General features: G+C 38.3%; 1 protein-coding gene across 1 annotated transcript; it reads left to right on the top strand.

Moving 5' to 3' along the window:
- Positions 1-4,794: 4,794 nt before the first annotated feature.
- prpf6 (PRP6 pre-mRNA processing factor 6 homolog (S. cerevisiae)) lies at positions 4,795-17,839 on the top strand. Its single transcript, XM_032576100.1, has 21 exons — positions 4,795-5,043; positions 6,071-6,233; positions 6,365-6,483; positions 6,574-6,652; positions 7,384-7,560; positions 7,964-8,092; positions 8,194-8,288; positions 8,382-8,538; positions 8,770-8,932; positions 10,119-10,237; positions 10,517-10,735; positions 13,043-13,165; positions 14,185-14,306; positions 14,423-14,561; positions 14,662-14,781; positions 15,403-15,579; positions 15,681-15,814; positions 16,052-16,143; positions 16,615-16,729; positions 16,884-17,010; positions 17,183-17,839. The coding sequence occupies exons 1-21, from the start codon at positions 4,856-4,858 to the stop codon at positions 17,333-17,335; spliced, it is 2,910 nt and encodes a 969-aa protein (XP_032431991.1). The 5' UTR covers positions 4,795-4,855; the 3' UTR covers positions 17,336-17,839.
- The last annotated feature ends 682 nt before the right edge of the window (positions 17,840-18,521 follow it).

Raw genomic sequence — 18,521 nt, 5'->3', positions numbered from 1 at the left:
AACAACAATTTCTCCACAGTTTTTGGTTTCAAACGATTTCTCTTTTTTGACACTACATGGATGAGGTGTTATTATTGTACCCCAACTCCTTGGAGCACAATAAACACCTCACCTTTACAGAAAATAAGAAACAGTGAAAAATACAGTTCCTCATAAGCAAACCTAATGCATCTGCAAATGTTCAGTTCACCTTACCTTGTTAGGGCTTATCAAATCAAAATGTTCCCACATAGGGGAAATCCTCCTCTTTCTCGCCGGCTCCATCCTACTCCTATCCTGTCCTCGCGCTCCTAAATCTCCTATCTATCGATCTCTCTCCTAAACTCTCCAAACACCAAACTAACTGTCTCAAACTAAATAACCACTATCCAAACTCTGCTATCCAAACTATCAAAATTCTATCCACTCTCTCAACTGACCGCAACTCGCCTACAACAACCCACATTTTGAATGGAGCCTGTGGGGTTTCTAAAGCTGTCAAACCCCGCGCCAAACTCTGAGCCACTTCCCGAAGCAGTCACGTGGTACAGCCGGGCAGCGAGGCTTCGGACGTCATCGTTTTCGGCTCCTCCCCTAAATGAAGCAAGCTTCGATACGCGCTTTACGGAAACGCCCCCTCCATTACTCGACACACGTCTCGAAGCCTCGGCACATCACATAACATCACTAGTAAAAACACAAATACCATGAATATATTCTGAAACAAAATAAACAAGTTCAACCAATAGTAAATGTATCAGAAATAAGAATAAGGGACAAGTGGTGAACACAAACTGAACCACTTTGTCACAGTCAGGCCAGTCATCCTCTTTTTTGCATGGATAAATCACGCTATTCGCTTACTCTGATGGTGAGTTTACTCTCTTGCATGTGCCAAGAACCAGACCAGACGCAAATTAAATAACTTTCCTTCATATGCTATTTAATCTTATAATAATCCAGCTGTTCTGTGAAGGCCTCAGATGGTTGTTAGAGAACAGTATTAAAAAGAATATTATCTTAAAGACACAGGAACACAGAGTCATGTTGTGCCTTAAGATAAGGAGGAAAGTACAGCCGTGTTGGGCTGTAAAGAAAATATCCCAAGCTTTGAAGGTATTTAAGAACCCTGTTTAGTTTAGTCTATTATCTGAGAATAAAAAAGAGTATGGCACAACTGCAAAGCCACCAATACACTATAACCTAAACTAACAAGACAGAAATGGAGAGCATTAATAACAGAAGCAGCAATTAGATCCTTGGTAACTCTTGAGAAGCTACAGAGATCCTCACCTGAAGTGGGAAATTTCACAGTAGCTATTTATTGTGCAGTTCACATATCTAGTCTTAATGGAAAACTGGCACCAAAACAGCCCTTGTTGAAAGAAATCCATCAAAATCCCATTTAAGGTTTGAGTCATGCAGGGGATACAGTAAATACATGGATTAACTTTTTCTGGTCAGATGCAAGTACTGATAAGTCAGAATTGAAGCTTGTGGCCTACAAGCAAACTCCTAAGTGTGGAGCAAAAACTCACCCTCTGAACAAACCAAAACAAATTACTGGAAGCATCCTGCTTTGGGGATGCTTTACTTTAGTACGAACAGGAAAGCTGGTCTGCATTAGTGATGAAGTTGATCAAGTCATTCTGGAATAAAACCTGTAAGATTCTGCCAAACAATTGAGATTGTTGCCTAAAGCTACAGAAAAACAATGGAGCAGTGAGGCCCGTTGGTCAGATTAAAAAAAACCTTTTACAAACAACAACCTTTAAACAGCTATGAAACATGTTTTTCATTAGTTATACATTTCTCTTAAAAATAGTTTTCGTTTTTCCCTCTTCTTCATTATTATATACTACTTTGTGTTGGTCTATTTACATAAAATCCAATAGGAAAATACATTGAGATTTGTGGCTGTAATGCAGAAAAGTGTGTGAATTTTGTGTGTGTTTTGGTCAAGAGCATTGTAAACCAAATATCCATGCAAACTAGATTCAGAGGTCACATTAGTATATTGTATTCATGTTTTTGAATTATGGCAAACAGTGAGCCAGAAAAAAAAAGTTATTTCTTTATAAGGTTTATTAACTCCAGACAGTTTCCAGCTCACCGCTACATTTTCCAGAAGCACTGCCAAATGTTTTATGGTAGCGCGTTGGTGGAAACGATGATAGTATGATATCTGGCAAAGACTACCATAATTCAGAAAGACTTCACATCCATAGCTGATATGTGCTTTCTTCTGCTTCCATAGAAATTCAATCTGCCAAAAAAGCAGATGAATGTGTATGAAAGAGAGACTGTGTGTGCTGGAGGCTGTTGGGCTCCTGCTGCCCGTGGAAACACATTTGTTACCAAAACACTGCTCCACTTGCGCAAAACACCAATTAGGAACCACCTGACTGTTTTATAGCAAAGTAGACATGAGAATGATTGTTATTGAGCAAATTAATTATTATATGTGCTTGAAAACCTGTGCTTGAAAAACCATTATTTTTATTTACAATCCATTCATTTAACCCCAGGCAAATATATATAACTACAGTATGGTGAAAGCCCAACTTGGGTTAACCTTCATGTTTAAATCAATCCTTGGCTGTGTGAACTATATATCATCTGATCCACGTGACAATTTTCTGAAATCATAACTTCTCCTCCCTCTGGTAAAATATAGTCGGCTCTTCAGCTCATGCAAATTAAGAAAAATGTGGAGGCCAGAGACCAGGTTACGACTGTGGGTGGGTGAAGGTAATGTGACAAAAACTAATTGATGTATGGTTACACTTCATCTCATGGGATAGGAGCCAGAAAAGTCATGTTAAACTGTAATTACTTTGTGCAATCTCATGTCTCATGTTTTACTACAGCACAAATCATTTGAATATGCTTACTTCAAAACGGTAATTCAGTTGCTGATGTAATGCACTGATGTATATCTTATAGGAATGTAAGACTATCCTTGGTCTGAGGTCAGCATGCGATGACAAGTAAATGCTTACCATAGGAGAGGGCTTTTGATATATGGCAACTTTTGAAAAATTCCAGCAAAGTGGGCGGAGCGAAGAGACATGCCAAATGAGGGTGTTAGAGATTTTGATGTAAAAGCTGCTGTGATGAAATTGTGCCAAGCTGTACTGCTGCAACAAATAGAAAAATTCAACTATTTAAGAAATGTTTGATCGAAGAGGCTAGTATTGTGATGGAATTTTAGGCAAAATAATGCAGAACTAAAAAAAATTGCACAAAAATGTCAACATTTCCACCATAAATATAGAACCTCGAATAACCCACTTAGATAGTTTATCAGCAAAAAGAAAAATGTTGATTTGGGGGTGAGTTTCACTTAAGCCAAAGATGACCAAGCAGAAATTAGCATGGTACTAGCGCGTTTAACAAAGGAGCATGATTCCGAAAGCCAATACAACTTCTGTTTATTGATAAGCTGTCCATTAAATTCTGTCTACGTTATCTACAAGCCAATCCTCTTGTTTAAACAACAATCATTTTCATGTGAAAACAGTTAGCTGTGATTTGAAAAGCCATTTGTTTAACATAACAGCTTATTGTTTGTGCTCACTTTGGACGTCATTCAAGCAATATATAAAAGCTGTGACAGGGTTTTTTTATCCATTTGTATTCCGCTTATTTTATCAGTTTATTCAAAGAAATACATTTATTCTTTGAGAAAAGAGTGCGATCTGTAATTTCATAGTCACATAAATTCAAACTAGGCTTTTCCTAGGAAAAAAATAAAAGTTGGGTTCTGCGTATGTCCAAAGGACTCTATGTGACATGTCACTTCCAATAATAGTTACCCATTTGATGTGCTCTAATGCATCCATATAGCACTGTAGGTACCCGCTCTTGGTCTTTGTACTCTTGAAAGACAGGATGAATGGACCACATCTTATTCAGACAAAGTGGGAAGTGTGAGTGGATTCCAGACTCACTATAATTTTTTTTATTCATCTGGATACAGTAATGTCTTTAATTTTCTCTCAGTACATCTTGAACGAGTAGAGGCCCAGAAGATAGCATTTTAAGATTACTCTGTAAAAAAAAAAAATCTTCTTAAAGTTACATTTTGAGCAATAGTGATCAACTTTTTTAGCTGAGAACTGGGTTTTTTGCCTTTCAAAGCAGAAATTTCTCCAAAAAAAAATTATGACTGATACTAATACATTATAGCACTCACTGAAGAATCCATTTCAATTCCCAATCATTTTCTTGTGCCAATCGGTTTACATACAATTTCCTAATACCATGTATGATAAAAAAAAAATCATAATAATTTATTTATAATTCTCATTATATTCAACTTTTGCCAATGTTCTCTTTAAAAAACGTAGTGACCTCTTCCTAAGAAAACTCTCTATATCATAAGTGAAAAATGGAACATGCATATTTAAAAATGTTTGTTTTCTTTCTCACTTTTTTCTTTATTTTCTTTTTCTTCCTTTTTTGTGACAAACATATTGAGTAAAGTAAAGTAAAGTAAAGTAAAGTAAAGTAAAGTAAAGTACATCATTTTGGCCATCTTGGTTTATGGATGTGGCGCCCTTTTGTGGCCACTTTAAAACACGGTTGACATACATGTGTGAATAAATTTTTTATAATCTAAAATCAGTCATTCGCCGAACCACAGAACCAAATTTGTAAAAAAAAAAAAATAACACGCATTTTACACCCTAATAATTTTACGGACGAGATAACGTAGGTTGAATTAAAATGAGATACAATCAGTTCGACCTGTTGGGGGCGCTGTTTTTAACCTAGACAGAGTCTTCTAGAAGGGCAGACTCGTTGCCGTTTCTTTGGAGCGGAAGTTAAGCTGTTGTTCATCCGCCAGTGGAGGTTCGTCGTTAGAGGAACGATGGCTAGCAATGCTGCAAAGCAAGCCACTAAAATTGTCCCCAAAACAGCAGCGGCGGGCACTGCCGCTGCGGGGGCCAGCGGAGGACCGCCTGTAATGCCCCTTGCCTCTCCGCTCATGGGGAAAAAGAAGAAGCCATTTTTGGGGATGCCTGCTCCGCTGGGCTACGTTCCCGGTCTAGGCAGAGGGTAAGCTAAATTAATGCTAAGGAGCTAGCCTAGCTACAGGACCAATGTTGTTATTCTATGAAATAAAACGTTAAGATTTTGTGTGTCATGTAATTATACTTGCAATTTAAAATATAATTGCTTGCTCATCATAACGAAAACGAACTTAGTTTAATTTAATAAAATGTAATAAAATTGTCAACCGTTATTTTGACTTTCCAATTTCTCCTTAATGAGGTTAAAAGTTTATTTCGAACTTAAAGTCAAAAGCTTTTGAGCTCATCGTGCTTACGTATTTTATTTTATTTAAAACTCGCCAATTTACGACAAAAGTCTTCTCAATGCACTTTACAAGACAAACGGGCCTCGTTTATATTCAGCTTTATATAAGATCCAGTTTTGTCTAAATTCTAATTGCTTACAGTCCAACTCAACAAAAATTATAATCCAAAACAAATTCATCATTCACAACTATTTGGGGAAAAGTCATTACAAGTTACATGGTTATAAGTTGTAATTTGGCAAACAATTTAAGAACAGTAGATTTCTAATGGCAGATACTTAAATTGAAGGACAGAAAACTACTGTTCCAATCCCCTTAGGTTTCAAATATTTTTTACCTTCAGTGCAGTTTGAGCCTCTTAATAGGGTTTAATGAAGGGTTAAGTCACCAAAAAATAATAATAAAAAAAACACAATAGCCCTTTTATTCAGGGAAGGATCATGTTATTTTTTTTATTTTTTTTGTGCAATAAAAAACTTTCTGCTTACATAGTCTTTAAAGTAACCATTTTGTTACTTAAGTGAAAATTATGTATTTTATTGATACGCCACAACACATGTAAAACACTACTAAAAAACGAGGCAGGGGTAAAACAGGCAGCTAGGATCTTAATACTTCCATGTACTAAATATATGGCTCCAAACAGAACTGCCAACTTGTTAAACACAAAATGTTCTCAGCAATCATCTCATTTTATTCTTGATGCTCAAGCCACCATAGTTTCTGTGATCTGAAGGAAGGTTTTAATCAATATTTGTGTCATAGCGCTACTGGTTTCACCACACGGTCGGATATCGGTCCTGCTCGTGATGCCAATGATCCTGTTGATGACCGTCACGCGCCTCCGGGGAAAAGGACGGTTGGGGACCAGATGAAAAAGAATCAGGATGATGATGATGAAGACCTGAACGACACCAACTATGATGAGGTTTCTACAAATAAATTATTTTACATTTAGACTTCATGATGCAGTTCAATTTTTTACATTGTTCACTCAAAAATGTAAGATGACAAAACTGTGGCAAACCTAACTGTTTTTTGTCTCATTTATCCCTAAAGTTTAATGGGTATGCAGGGAGCTTGTTCTCCAGTGGGCCTTATGAGAAAGATGACGAAGAAGCAGACGCTATATATGCAGCTCTGGACAAGAGGATGGATGAAAGACGCAAAGAAAGAAGGTCACTAGAGGAACTTGGAAATAAAATACTCGCCTTTAGGTAAGGTGCTGCATGTGTCTCTAACATTGACTGTTTTACATGCTTTTATAGGGAACTGAGAGAAAAGGAAGAAATTGAAAAATATCGTATGGAGCGACCAAAAATTCAGCAGCAGTTCTCAGATCTGAAGGTAGGACAATTTCTTATGTTTTCTTATGTCTCTAAACTTTTGACATACTGTACTTCTGTTGTATTTTACATAAAAATATCCACCACCTTGTAGTTTGTATTAATTCAACCGTTTCAATGTGCAGAATGGCAGATAACACGGTAGAATGAAGCATTTATTTTGCTGTATTTGTCTAACTGCTTTGTAAAATTGTAAAATACACAAGCTAGCAAAACCTTTATTAAGAAAGTTATTCTGATTCTTGTCAAAAATAAATCTACTGAAACTTATAATTGGTTCTTATGGCACACATTTACTCTAAAATTGACAGACTTTGCTTTATTGTTTAGAATGTCATAATAAACTTGAGGCCTTTGGCTACAAGTTTGTATGAAGAAAAAAATGACTCAACCAATGCAGAGGTTTATCCTTCAAACCTGAATTTTCACAAGTTAGATTTATAAATCCAAATTTAGTTTGCCTCCTATGTTACTTTTTGATTGTTTCTATTCTTTTGTGACAACATAGCTCTGGATATTTGCTATGTCTTGGGTCACAGAAAAACTAAGGTTTTCTCAGCTTTGATGTTTTTCCTTTCGTTATTTTCTTTATTCTTGCAGCAAGAAAGTTGTTTTGTTTTTTTTACTTCATTGGTTACATTTCAGTGTTAGTTTGAATAAAAATAACACCTGCTCTACTGTCGTAGTTGTTTCCAGGAAGAACCTTTATTAATTTTTCCTAATCGTTTATAGAGGAAGCTGGCAGAGGTGTCAGAGGAGGAGTGGCTGAGCATCCCTGAAGTCGGAGATGCACGGAACAAGCGTCAGAGGAATCCCCGCCATGAGAAGCTGACCCCCGTCCCTGACAGCTTCTTCTCTAAACACCTGCAGAGCGGAGAGAATCACACCTCTGTTGATCCGTTGCAGGGGGTCAGTATTTATGCAAATACAAATAAGTTGTACTAAAAGCCTGCCACTGAACATTATATGTTGTAGTTACAATAAGCTCCAGCAGGAGTCAGGATGTCTCAGTGAGGATTGCACTCAGTGTTGTCTGCCTTATGTTATCTTGATGAGAGATAACTGCAGAAGGTATCGACAATCATATAAGCCGTAGTAGAAATTTTTAATGAAGCACAAAAAAGTCAATTTGCTTGTACACCATGGATGTGCATGTTGCAGGATAGTCTACCGTAAAGAACTGCAAACATAGTTTATTCAGTAAAAAGGTTCTGCAATGCATTATTTTAACATTGAAATCTATGTTTCATAGGTGATGTTGGTATGCTAAAATGCAGCATTTTATTCTACTATTGCTTCCTGTCTTTGCTAGCTGGGAGGACTGAACACACCGTATCCAGGAAACATGACCCCTGGTCTGATGACTCCTGGGACAGGAGAGCTGGATATGAGGAAGATTGGCCAGGCCAGGAACACGCTTATGGATATGAGGCTCAGTCAGGTGACCTTTAATACATTCTGAAATACGGAACTTTTGTTCATGCCATGTTGGTTTTAGATCTAAAGTGTCATTTTTATTTTCTCTCCTTGTTTACCTTCCAGGTTTCTGATTCAGTCAGTGGACAGACTGTTGTTGATCCCAAGGGTTACCTTACAGATCTCAACTCCATGATTCCCACCTACGGAGGAGACATCAGGTAAGAACAAGCTGCTCTTAAAGATAATCAAGAAGATGCAACCCTTTGTTTTCATCTTCTTGTTTGATGATTACTTTTTGGCTGTGTGTCCAGTGACATTAAAAAGGCTCGGCTGCTGCTGAAGTCAGTGAGAGAGACCAACCCCCACCATCCACCTGCTTGGATTGCTTCTGCCAGGCTGGAGGAGGTGACAGGCAAGCTGCAGGTGGCTAGAAACCTGATCATGAAGGGCACAGAGATGTGTCCAAAGGTAAAGATAATAGATAGATTGAAATCAAACTCAGTTCAGACTTTAAAAGTCTCACATATATGGTATAGTATAATCAAAATAAATTATGTTTCACTGGTTGCATCATTTTAGTTCTCAGTGACTAATCGCGACAAGTTAAAACTTGATATTCTTGCTGGAGAAAAATACATTTGTTGAAAGAGTCTCTACATTTCTGCTGAGAAGAACATTTCTGATCTGATTTTCATCCAGAGTGAAGATGTGTGGCTGGAGGCTGCAAGGCTCCAACCTGGTGACACAGCTAAAGCCGTGGTTGCTCAGGCTGTCCGTCACCTACCGCAGTCCGTCCGCATCTACATTAGAGCAGCTGAGCTTGAGACAGACATCAGAGCCAAGAAGCGAGTCCTCAGGAAGGGTAAGGTCATGGTTTCTTAGTTCTGAAGAAAAAAAAAAAACATCAACAAACTCATTATGCTTATTGTGTTTTTCCTCTTTTTGCACTCGTCGTCTAATGAAGTAGTTGTTTTGGAAATAAACTTTGCTATGAGCTTCGTGTGCCTTGAGTTTGGCTCTGCTGCCAAAAGGAAGACGCTAATTTCTGTCAGGCTAGAATTCAAGGCCAGTCCCAATCTGTTGATTGTCTCATAAAAAAGCCCACACAATGCTATCAGAGTAACATTTGGCAGCTGTGTTACTGGCTTGTCTTCAAGGCCGGGCCCTGCATTTAACCATGGTGTCAATGCCCCAACACACATGCACGCACAGGCACACATGCACCAGTGTTTCCCAGCAGCATACTCCACTGACAGAGATGGATGGAAGCAGTCTCTAAGGAGGAACTTTCTCCGCCTCTACATGTTTGAACGTCTCTGCTTTGCCTTCCCCGACTACGTACATAATACTTCTTTTTCTGCTTCCCACCCAAATCGACTACGAATGTGCTACTTGAACTGCTTTCACACAAGAAGTGTTTTCCATGGTAATTTGACAGCTAATCAGTGTGTCCGTTTCATGTCTGATGTCTTTTCATGAAAAAAAAAGTGTTGAAAATAATTTTAGGTACACATTAGTACAACTTTAAGTCTCACTTGGATCTAGGCACAATTCTACATCTAAAACAAGACTTGATTTATAGGTTCTCACATCAGACTTATTCCTGTTGTTCCACTTTTGGGTCAAGTTGCATTCACTTAATAAGCCGTGTGTCTAACAGTGGATGGTAGTCACTCACAGCACATAAAAACATATGTAGTAAAACTGTTAAAGGAAATAAGAAACACATACTGTTTTGATTACATTTGGTGAATGACCACAAGTAACGGCTGACTTTGTTTAGAGATTTAGCTGTTTCTGTGCTAAATTGGCAGACCCATTGCTCTGATTCACTCTCCGCATTTTCAGCTTCCAGGTCTGCATTCCAACCCGGCTTAGTGTTTGGTCCAGGTTGAGAGCTTTGTAGTGGCTTTTCTCCAAAAATGGTTCTTATTTGACTGGCTGAATGTTTGTGTCTTTAACAGAGTGATTAACCCATTACATTTGTGTATCATGTGTCAGAATGTTTTATATGCTGTCATCACATAGTGTGTGTGTGTCTCCTTCAGCTTTGGAGAACGTGTCAAAGTCAGTTCGACTATGGAAGGCAGCTGTTGAGCTTGAGGAGCCAGAAGATGCCAGGATCATGCTCAGCAGGGCTGTTGAGTGTTGCCCTACAAGCGTAGAGGTAAGCGTCAAACATCCACTCCTTCACATGATGCTTGGTTTCCAGTAATCAGAGAATATATACGGTGAGGGTCCACTATATTTATAGAAGTTCTTATTTCTTCTTATGTTACAAACAAATCATTGTCAACAGGCCAAAGCTCTACCAAAACTGGAAATTGTTTGCAGAATTCTGATCACTGCACTCCTAATATTAACATTTCATTTTGAACTAGATTTTGTGCAGCAGTTAGCCACACAGGAAAGTTTTTACAAACTTTAACATTTTGGTTTTCATCAGCTGTGGCTGGCTCTGGCCCGTCTAGAAACCTATGAGAACGCCCGCCGTGTCTTGAATAAAGCCAGAGAGAATATCCCCACCGATCGCCACATCTGGATCACTGCTGCCAAGCTGGAAGAGGCCAATGGCAACACTCAGATGGTGGAAAAGATCATTGACAGAGCCATCACTTCTCTGCGGGCCAACGGTGTGGAAATCAACAGAGAGCAGTGGATACAGGTCTGTCGGTCATTTTAGAGCAGATGAAAATCAAATTTCAAATGACTTGGTAGACTCAAAATGCTTGAGTCTGCAGAGTCTTTGCAGATTTTTTTTTTTATTGTTCACATGTTTTTATATTCCCAACTTTTACAAACTTGATCTTGTTTAGGATGTTTTCAATTATTTGATCCATACCAAAATAATTAGTGTGTACCAAACAAACAGACCAAAGGACTTTCCTGGTGTGAATACACTCTCAGACAGAACACACATTAGCTTTAAATGACCTCAATTAGGCCTGTCACGATAGCAAATTTTGGTGAGCGATTAATTGTCTCAAAAATTATTGCGATAAACGATAATATTGTTTGAAGACCTTTTTACACTGATTTAATGGAAATGACATAATAATCCATGCGATTTCTTGCCAAAGATAGATACACTTTATTTTCAAAAGAACACTAAACACTGGAACTGATAAACAAAATAAACAAAACAACCAAAAACAAAAATAAAATGGATTCTCAGTCTCCATTAACAAAAAACGCACTTGAAAAAAAAACCTAAACAACATAAAGTAAAAGTGGAAATAAATACTGCATTCAACCAAAAGAGTGCAGATTATGAAGTCTGTATATTATGTTGCCCTTCAGTAATAATTAGATTTAAATAGAGAAGATGGGCACATCGACTACCTGATGCAATAGTTCACACTACATGATTTTTGCTCCTATTTTTCCCTTTACAACAATCTTAGATCGTTGGTCTTTCTAAGATTGTGTGGTGTGTTACGGTAGATCGTCGTTGCCGCTCCGATCTAAATCAGGGGTTTTTCCCGACTGGGATCTTAACGCAGCCTGTTGAATGTGACAGGCAGCCAATCAGAAAGCGCGGATTCTCCTCCGCACTTTCTGAGGGGAAATTACGTCGGGGAATCCCAAACAGCTGAAACGGCGCAACCCGAAGTCCAGCGGACATTGGAGATGATATGTGGAAACAACATTAATGTTTATTCAACATGCAAAGAATATAGAAATGACAAGAGGAGGAGTTGGAGCGAAACTGCTACCGCAGTTGATAAACCCGGTAACTTTTCAGCTGTTCTTCGTTAACGTGACGTAAATAGGTTATAATGATTTTCATTCAGTCAGGACTTTACACTGACACTAGCCACATTCATTGCAGGTAGATTGTAGTAAAGCGTTGATTAATGCCTGGTTTTAAAATTAGTTCACTGAACTTGTAGCCATTATTTTGTGCCCATTGTTGGACACCACACGGCAGGAACGAACCCGATCGAACCGCTATACCTAGGATTTCTGTCGGCTAACGTGTGATCTGTCAGGTTTTGAAAATGGGCCGACAATCGGCCGACAGCTCTAAGATCGTGTCGTGTGCGCTGGGCTTTACACTGAGGAAATGAGGAAGGGAGGATCAGTGGAGAGCACCGGAGTTGAGCCTTTTTTTCATTCAGTGTCATTAACAGAAAAAGAAAAAGGCCAGAAGAGACGATAATGTCGATAATTAAAATGACGTCGATAGTTTTAATTTATTGTACGATTAATCGATTTATCGTTTATCGCGACAGGCCTAACCTCAATACACTTTTGTTCTGTTCTAATGCATTAACTTAACATCACATCTACCAAAAACATCCTTGTTGATCATTTCCATTTTTATTTTCCTTCTGAACCTCAGACTACCATATCAAAATAAGGTGGAAAATATCATGACTGCACCTTTAAACTGTGGCATGCTTGGATTCATTCTGATTTGACAGAATGCCAGGATATTGGCTAAGTGCTCCAGTGTTACTTCAACTGAATGCCAGCACACTGAGTGACATTTACGTCTAGTGTTCAGTTATTTTGCAATAACCGACTGTCAAATAGTTTTTCTTTTCCTAAAGTAACTGGCTTTTTTTCTGTCTACCTACACTTTGTGTTAAGTGTAAATGGTGGAAAAACACCCGTTATAGCTTGCAAAAAGTTTAATGTTTTAGGTTAATCAGTACCTTACCTCATGTTATCCTCAGGTAGTTGGCTTTCCATACAGCAGAATGCTCTCTGTAAAAGACAGTTTATGTATATATAAACCCGTAAGTCATCTACATGGATGTTAATCAGTAACCAGGGTTCATCCAAGGATCTCCGGTATCTGTCATGAAACACTGTTTCCTCTAACACCAGGTGTCTACATTTCCTCATAATTCCAGTCTGATTGCTAGACTAAAATGGGTGCCAACAGTTCATGCCTTCAGTGCTTTTTCATTCTTCCTCTTCACCCAGAGACGTTTCTGTCTAAATGTTTCTGCTTGTCACGCAGGATGCAGAGGAGTGTGATAAAGCAGGCAGTGTGGCCACCTGCCAAGCGGTTATCAGGGCTGTCATAGGGATTGGCATCGAGGAGGAGGACCGCAAGCATACGTGGATGGAGGATGCAGACAGTGTGGGTTTCAGAAAAAAATATGTTTTAACATTTTCTTTACACCGGTCGTCTCTTAGAACGATGACACAACACAAACTCATCATCAGTATAAAGCATGAACTTTTAATAACGTGTTGGGTGGGATTATTCAACAAATAGCTTGGATATATTGTTGGTTTTCTTTGATTTTCACAGGCTGAAAATTATTCATACAAGCATCTGGACCCCACAATGAACAAGTTAAATATTCTCTAGTGAGTTATAGGGAAATTGCATGCTTTTTGTAGCCATCATTAATCTTGGGTTTATGTTTGACCACTCAGCTTTTTGGACTTGGCAGAGCTCCTTTAAATCATAGACTTTCAATCATACACCGTGCATTTCAGCAGGGTTGAGGTCATTGCCAGTCCAGAAACTTGATTTCTTTCTTTATCTAAAAAACTGTTTCAGTATGTGGTTGGGGTCATTGACCTCCCCCCTGTGTCCAATTTTCAAACATCTTGTTTGAAGATTGGTAAAGTTAAAGAACTTGCTATCACCACCATTCTTGACATGTAGGGTTAAGTTTGAAAGCCTCACTATGACTCCTCCAGACATAGAAACACACATCAAAACTATGATTAAACTAAAATGCTGGGCATCTGACAGGAAAGCCACCAGTTTTACTGTGCTTTTCCATTCTTGATTAAAGCAATGGTCAAATATCCTGGCAGAATAATACTAGAACCTTATTGATGTTTACAAAATGTGTGCTGTTTGTCTGTACCTGGCTGAGGGACTGAATGTTGTTTCTGGGATTATATATCTGAATCTATGTATAATTTTGAATGTGAATGCTGCGTTAAATTCAAGCTTGTGCATTAACACATTTAAGTTATTTGTATCATCAGTCCACTTTGGAAAAATTGTTCAAATGCATCATTAAAACTGCAAATAATTATTCCATTATGAATGTTAGTAAACTCCTCACTTGTGCAGCAGATGTTTTTTTATACACGAGTTTCCTGTTGGAAGTGTAACAGCTGCTCTTTGTGTTTCAGTGTGTGGCCCATGGAGCATTAGAGTGTGCCAGGGCCATTTATGCCCACGCCCTGCAGGTGTTTCCCAGCAAGAAAAGCGTTTGGCTACGAGCCGCCTACTTTGAGAAGAACCACGGCACCAGGTGAGCAGTTTTATTTACTACTCTTCTTTTCTTCTTTTGATTGATTGTCAGTATCTAATTTTTCTATTTTCATGGATCACATCAACTGCATCTGTTCCTCCCTCCATCCATCTCAGGGAGTCTTTGGAAGCCCTTCTGCAGAGAGCAGTAGCTCACTGTCCCAAAGCGGAGGTGCTGTGGCTTATGGGCGCCAAATCTAAGTGGCTGGCCAATGATGTTCCAGCTGCAAGAAGTATCCTTGCTCTTGCTTTTCAGGTGAAAACAAAAATCATGCAGAAGTTGACTCATCACACTTTGTTGCTTGTCCTGTGCTACACTCAGCCCCTCTCTGTCTTGCTCTTTATGTCTATTTCAGGCAAATCCCAACAGTGAAGAGATCTGGCTGGCTGCCGTCAAACTGGAGTCTGAAAATAACGAATACGAAAGAGCCCGTCGACTGCTGGCCAAGGCTCGCAGCAGCGCACCAACAGCCCGGGTGGGTGAAAAGGGGGTGGTGAAATTACTAAAAGATGTTAGGAGGATTATTTTTTTTAAACAAGCCTTATGATTTGGTTTTAAAACTTCTATAAGAGGATTCCCCTATTCACCATAACCGCTCCTGTATGACCCCTGTGTTGCTATCAGTAGAGCTTTTCAGTGACCTGTGATTCACAATTGACTCAGTGATAACTTTTTAATCTCTGTCGTAGAAAGCCGTGTTTAAAAGCAAGCTATTAGTGATTCATCTTTCATGTGGCCTCTTCAAGCATTCTGGTCTCTTCAAGTCCAGGCTTGCAGTTCTTCTTCACTACAAACAGGAACACTCAGTTTGACAGATGCTGTTAGTTGAGCTCATTAACGATCATATCTGTCCTGGCTACATTCCCTTTTCATCCCTGCATTATAGGCTCACAGAGCCTTACTTTTAATATCGGATGCGACACATTTATGGGGTAATGACACAGTTAAGTTCCTAGCAAGGATGCCATATTATTTTACAATGTGTGCGGTGTTTTTTTTTCTATTTTATGTCTTTGTTGATGGGAGGGCAGTCCATTGGAATGCATTCATCCTTGTTTTCTGGCCGAGGCAAATCTTTTCTCTGTCATGTTCACAGGTATTCATGAAATCAGTGAAACTGGAATGGGTGTTGGGAAACATAGAAGCTGCTCAGGAGTTGTGCACTGAAGCTTTGAAACATTATGAGGATTTCCCCAAGCTGTGGATGATGCGAGGCCAGATAGAGGAGCAGTGTGAAAACATGGACAAGGCCAGAGAGGCTTATAACCAAGGGGTAAGGCAGAGTAAAAGCTGTGCTTACGATTGGTACTTTTCACAGTGTGTGTCTGTATAAGTGGAATGAGTTGTTCATTTATGTTTATTTTGCTGCTGCAGTTGAAAAAATGTCCCCACTCGGTTCCTCTGTGGCTGCTGCTGTCTCATCTCGAGGAAAGAGTCGGCCAGCTGACCAGAGCCAGAGCGATCCTGGAGAAAGCACGACTGAAGAACCCGCAGTCCCCTGACCTGTGGTGAGAAAACACAAGTGAATGTGTTTTATCTGAGGTCAAGGTTTAAAGGATCTCCTTTGACAACTTTCTACATTTTGTTTTATAATTTTTGGACCAAGTATTGAATTATATCAGTTATTGGATTTTCTCCATACTGCACAATATTTTCATTGTAACACTGAAAGCCAAATTTAGCCACATACAAAAACACATTCACCCAGGAATTTCTTGAAATAATTTTAAGTGTTTATTTACCAGGCTTGAGTCTGTCAGGTTGGAGTACAGGGCTGGATTGAAAAACATAGCCAACACATTAATGGCCAAAGCTCTGCAGGAGTGCCCAAATTCAGGTAAGAATATATATATAAAAAACACATTCTTTTATTCAATAAATAAATGTTTTTTCCTTAGAAATCTGAAGAACATTGGTAATTCTTCATTGGTGAATAAAGATAAGAGAAATTATTTAAACTAGTTTGGGTCTTGAGCTAATTTTTGTCCAAAGCAATAAGAATAATTCAATCATTACACTAATTTTGAGCTTTTATTTCCTTTGGTCACAAACCACATTGGATCTTTAAGTGAGTTTTAAAAATGAACAAATTTAAACTAGATGTTAAAAAAAATACATTTTTAAATGTTTCCACTGAAATTAAACTAAACTAAAATAATCACAATGTATTCTATATTTTTGGCTGTACGTTCTAATTTTTTCACTGATAATTTATTCTTGACAACAGAATAGGCTTCTACATTTTTGCAGCTCACTTTATGTACATTTTTAGAAAGTCAAATTTTCTTTCCCCATTGTTCTTCGTTAGGCATCCTGTGGGCTGAGGCCGTATTCTTGGAAGCCAGACCCCAGAGGAAGACAAAGAGTGTGGACGCTTTGAAGAAGTGTGAACATGATCCTCATGTCTTGCTCGCTGTGGCAAAGTATGGCTAAAACCTTTTACCGCTTTGTGCTTTTGTCAGAAATAACATACTTTTAATAATCAAATGACTGAAATTTTATTTTTTGATTTTTTTTTTTAATGTTTTATATATATATATATATATATTTTTTTTATTTAAACTTATGCATTATTAGGTTGTTCTGGAGTGAGCGTAAAATCACCAAAGCCAGAGAGTGGTTCCTCAGGACAGTAAAGATTGAGCCCGACCTGGGAGACGCTTGGGCTCTCTTCTACAAGTTTGAGCTGCAGCACGGCACAGAGGTACTGATCTCCAACTTATTTTTGTGCTACCTTGTGAATCATTAACTCTACATTTCAGTTTCTCTTTTTAGCGCCATACAGTTTAAAGTATTATGAGCATTTCCCAAAAGCTTCACGGCTTCTTCCTGTGTTTTTATCATAAGCGTTAACTCTAATGGTCTGCATCCATTAGGAGCAACAGGAAGAGGTGCGGAAACGATGTGAGAATGCAGAGCCTCGCCACGGAGAGCTGTGGTGTGCCGAGTCCAAACACGTCCTGAACTGGCAGAGGAAGACAGGAGAGATTTTAGCCCTGGTCGCCAGCAAGATTAAGAATACATTCTGAAACTTTGAAGAATCCCTGGAGGACTCTGCCACTCACCAGGAGCAGCTATGGACATTCTTATTCTCTACCTGGACTTTCCCAGCTCACACAAAATTCATTTTTTTTAGGTTTATCATTTTACAAACATGGACTTTTTTGCAGAAAATAATGACGATCTAAAAATGACATAGGTCATGCTGGATCCATATGGATATGACTGTAGTAACAACATTCAGTAAAAACCAACAGTTTTTGTGAACTAGCCATTGGGTGACTCAGCATCACATGGAATAAGGTCTTGGCTCAGACATTTAAGGTTGTTAATTTTTTAGGCTTTTCTCATGTTTGTCTTGTTGCAAAGTAAACCCCCTCAGCAATTTACTTAACCTAATGATGTTCTCTGTGTTTCTTTTTTTTCCCCCAGTTATTTCATTATCTTCCGGGAAAACGCTTTGATCCACATCATAATGCTCCTACCTGTCAGTGATATTTTATATGTTGGAAATAAAAAAAGATTTTTAAATAGTGGGGCATTGTTTATATATTAAAACTCTAACCACTTATCGATAAATGACTTTTTATAATCAGTCTCAATATATCTGATCAAGTCTGCTGAAATAGATTCTTTTATTTAGTTCATCTAATCCGTGAGAATTCCGTAGATATTTTATGGAAAGGAATATAATTTATGTTGCAAAAATAGATTCCAGAATTACAATATTTCCTCTTCAGTCGAAATAGATTTCATTTGTCTTACTTATAAAATCAATAACTTATTGATAATCTCCCCTGTATCTTAACTAGGTAAAGAAACCAACATAAAATCTGACTGAAGATCTGACTTTTTCAAAGCATAATCAGTGTCAATGTTGAATTTAAAAGTCTTGATGTTTAATCAAAATATCTGTCTTAACTTGAAGGAAAGGTTTGGAGTGTAAATAGGAAAAAAATTCTACATGAGCCACCATGATTCTTCACAATAACTGATTCCCAGACTTCTGTCAAATCGATAACCATAAGAAATTTTAAAATAGACATTAACCACTGGAATGTACTGTGGATGCAAACAAAATGAAGAAAGCCTGATTAAACAGTAATGTGCAACTTCAGAGAAAGATATAAGCATGTGTTTCAGGTTTCATTGTTTCTGTTTGTTTTGACGACATGTTCACTTTTTACCTATTTAATCTGCAAGCAGGTGAGTCAA

The sequence above is a fragment of the Xiphophorus hellerii genome, chromosome 1 (assembly GCF_003331165.1).
Source record: "Xiphophorus hellerii strain 12219 chromosome 1, Xiphophorus_hellerii-4.1, whole genome shotgun sequence".
Lineage (NCBI taxonomy): Eukaryota > Metazoa > Chordata > Actinopteri > Cyprinodontiformes > Poeciliidae > Xiphophorus > Xiphophorus hellerii.
The sequence above is the reverse complement of the archived record's forward strand: the minus strand, read 5'-3'. Positions and strand labels throughout refer to the sequence as shown.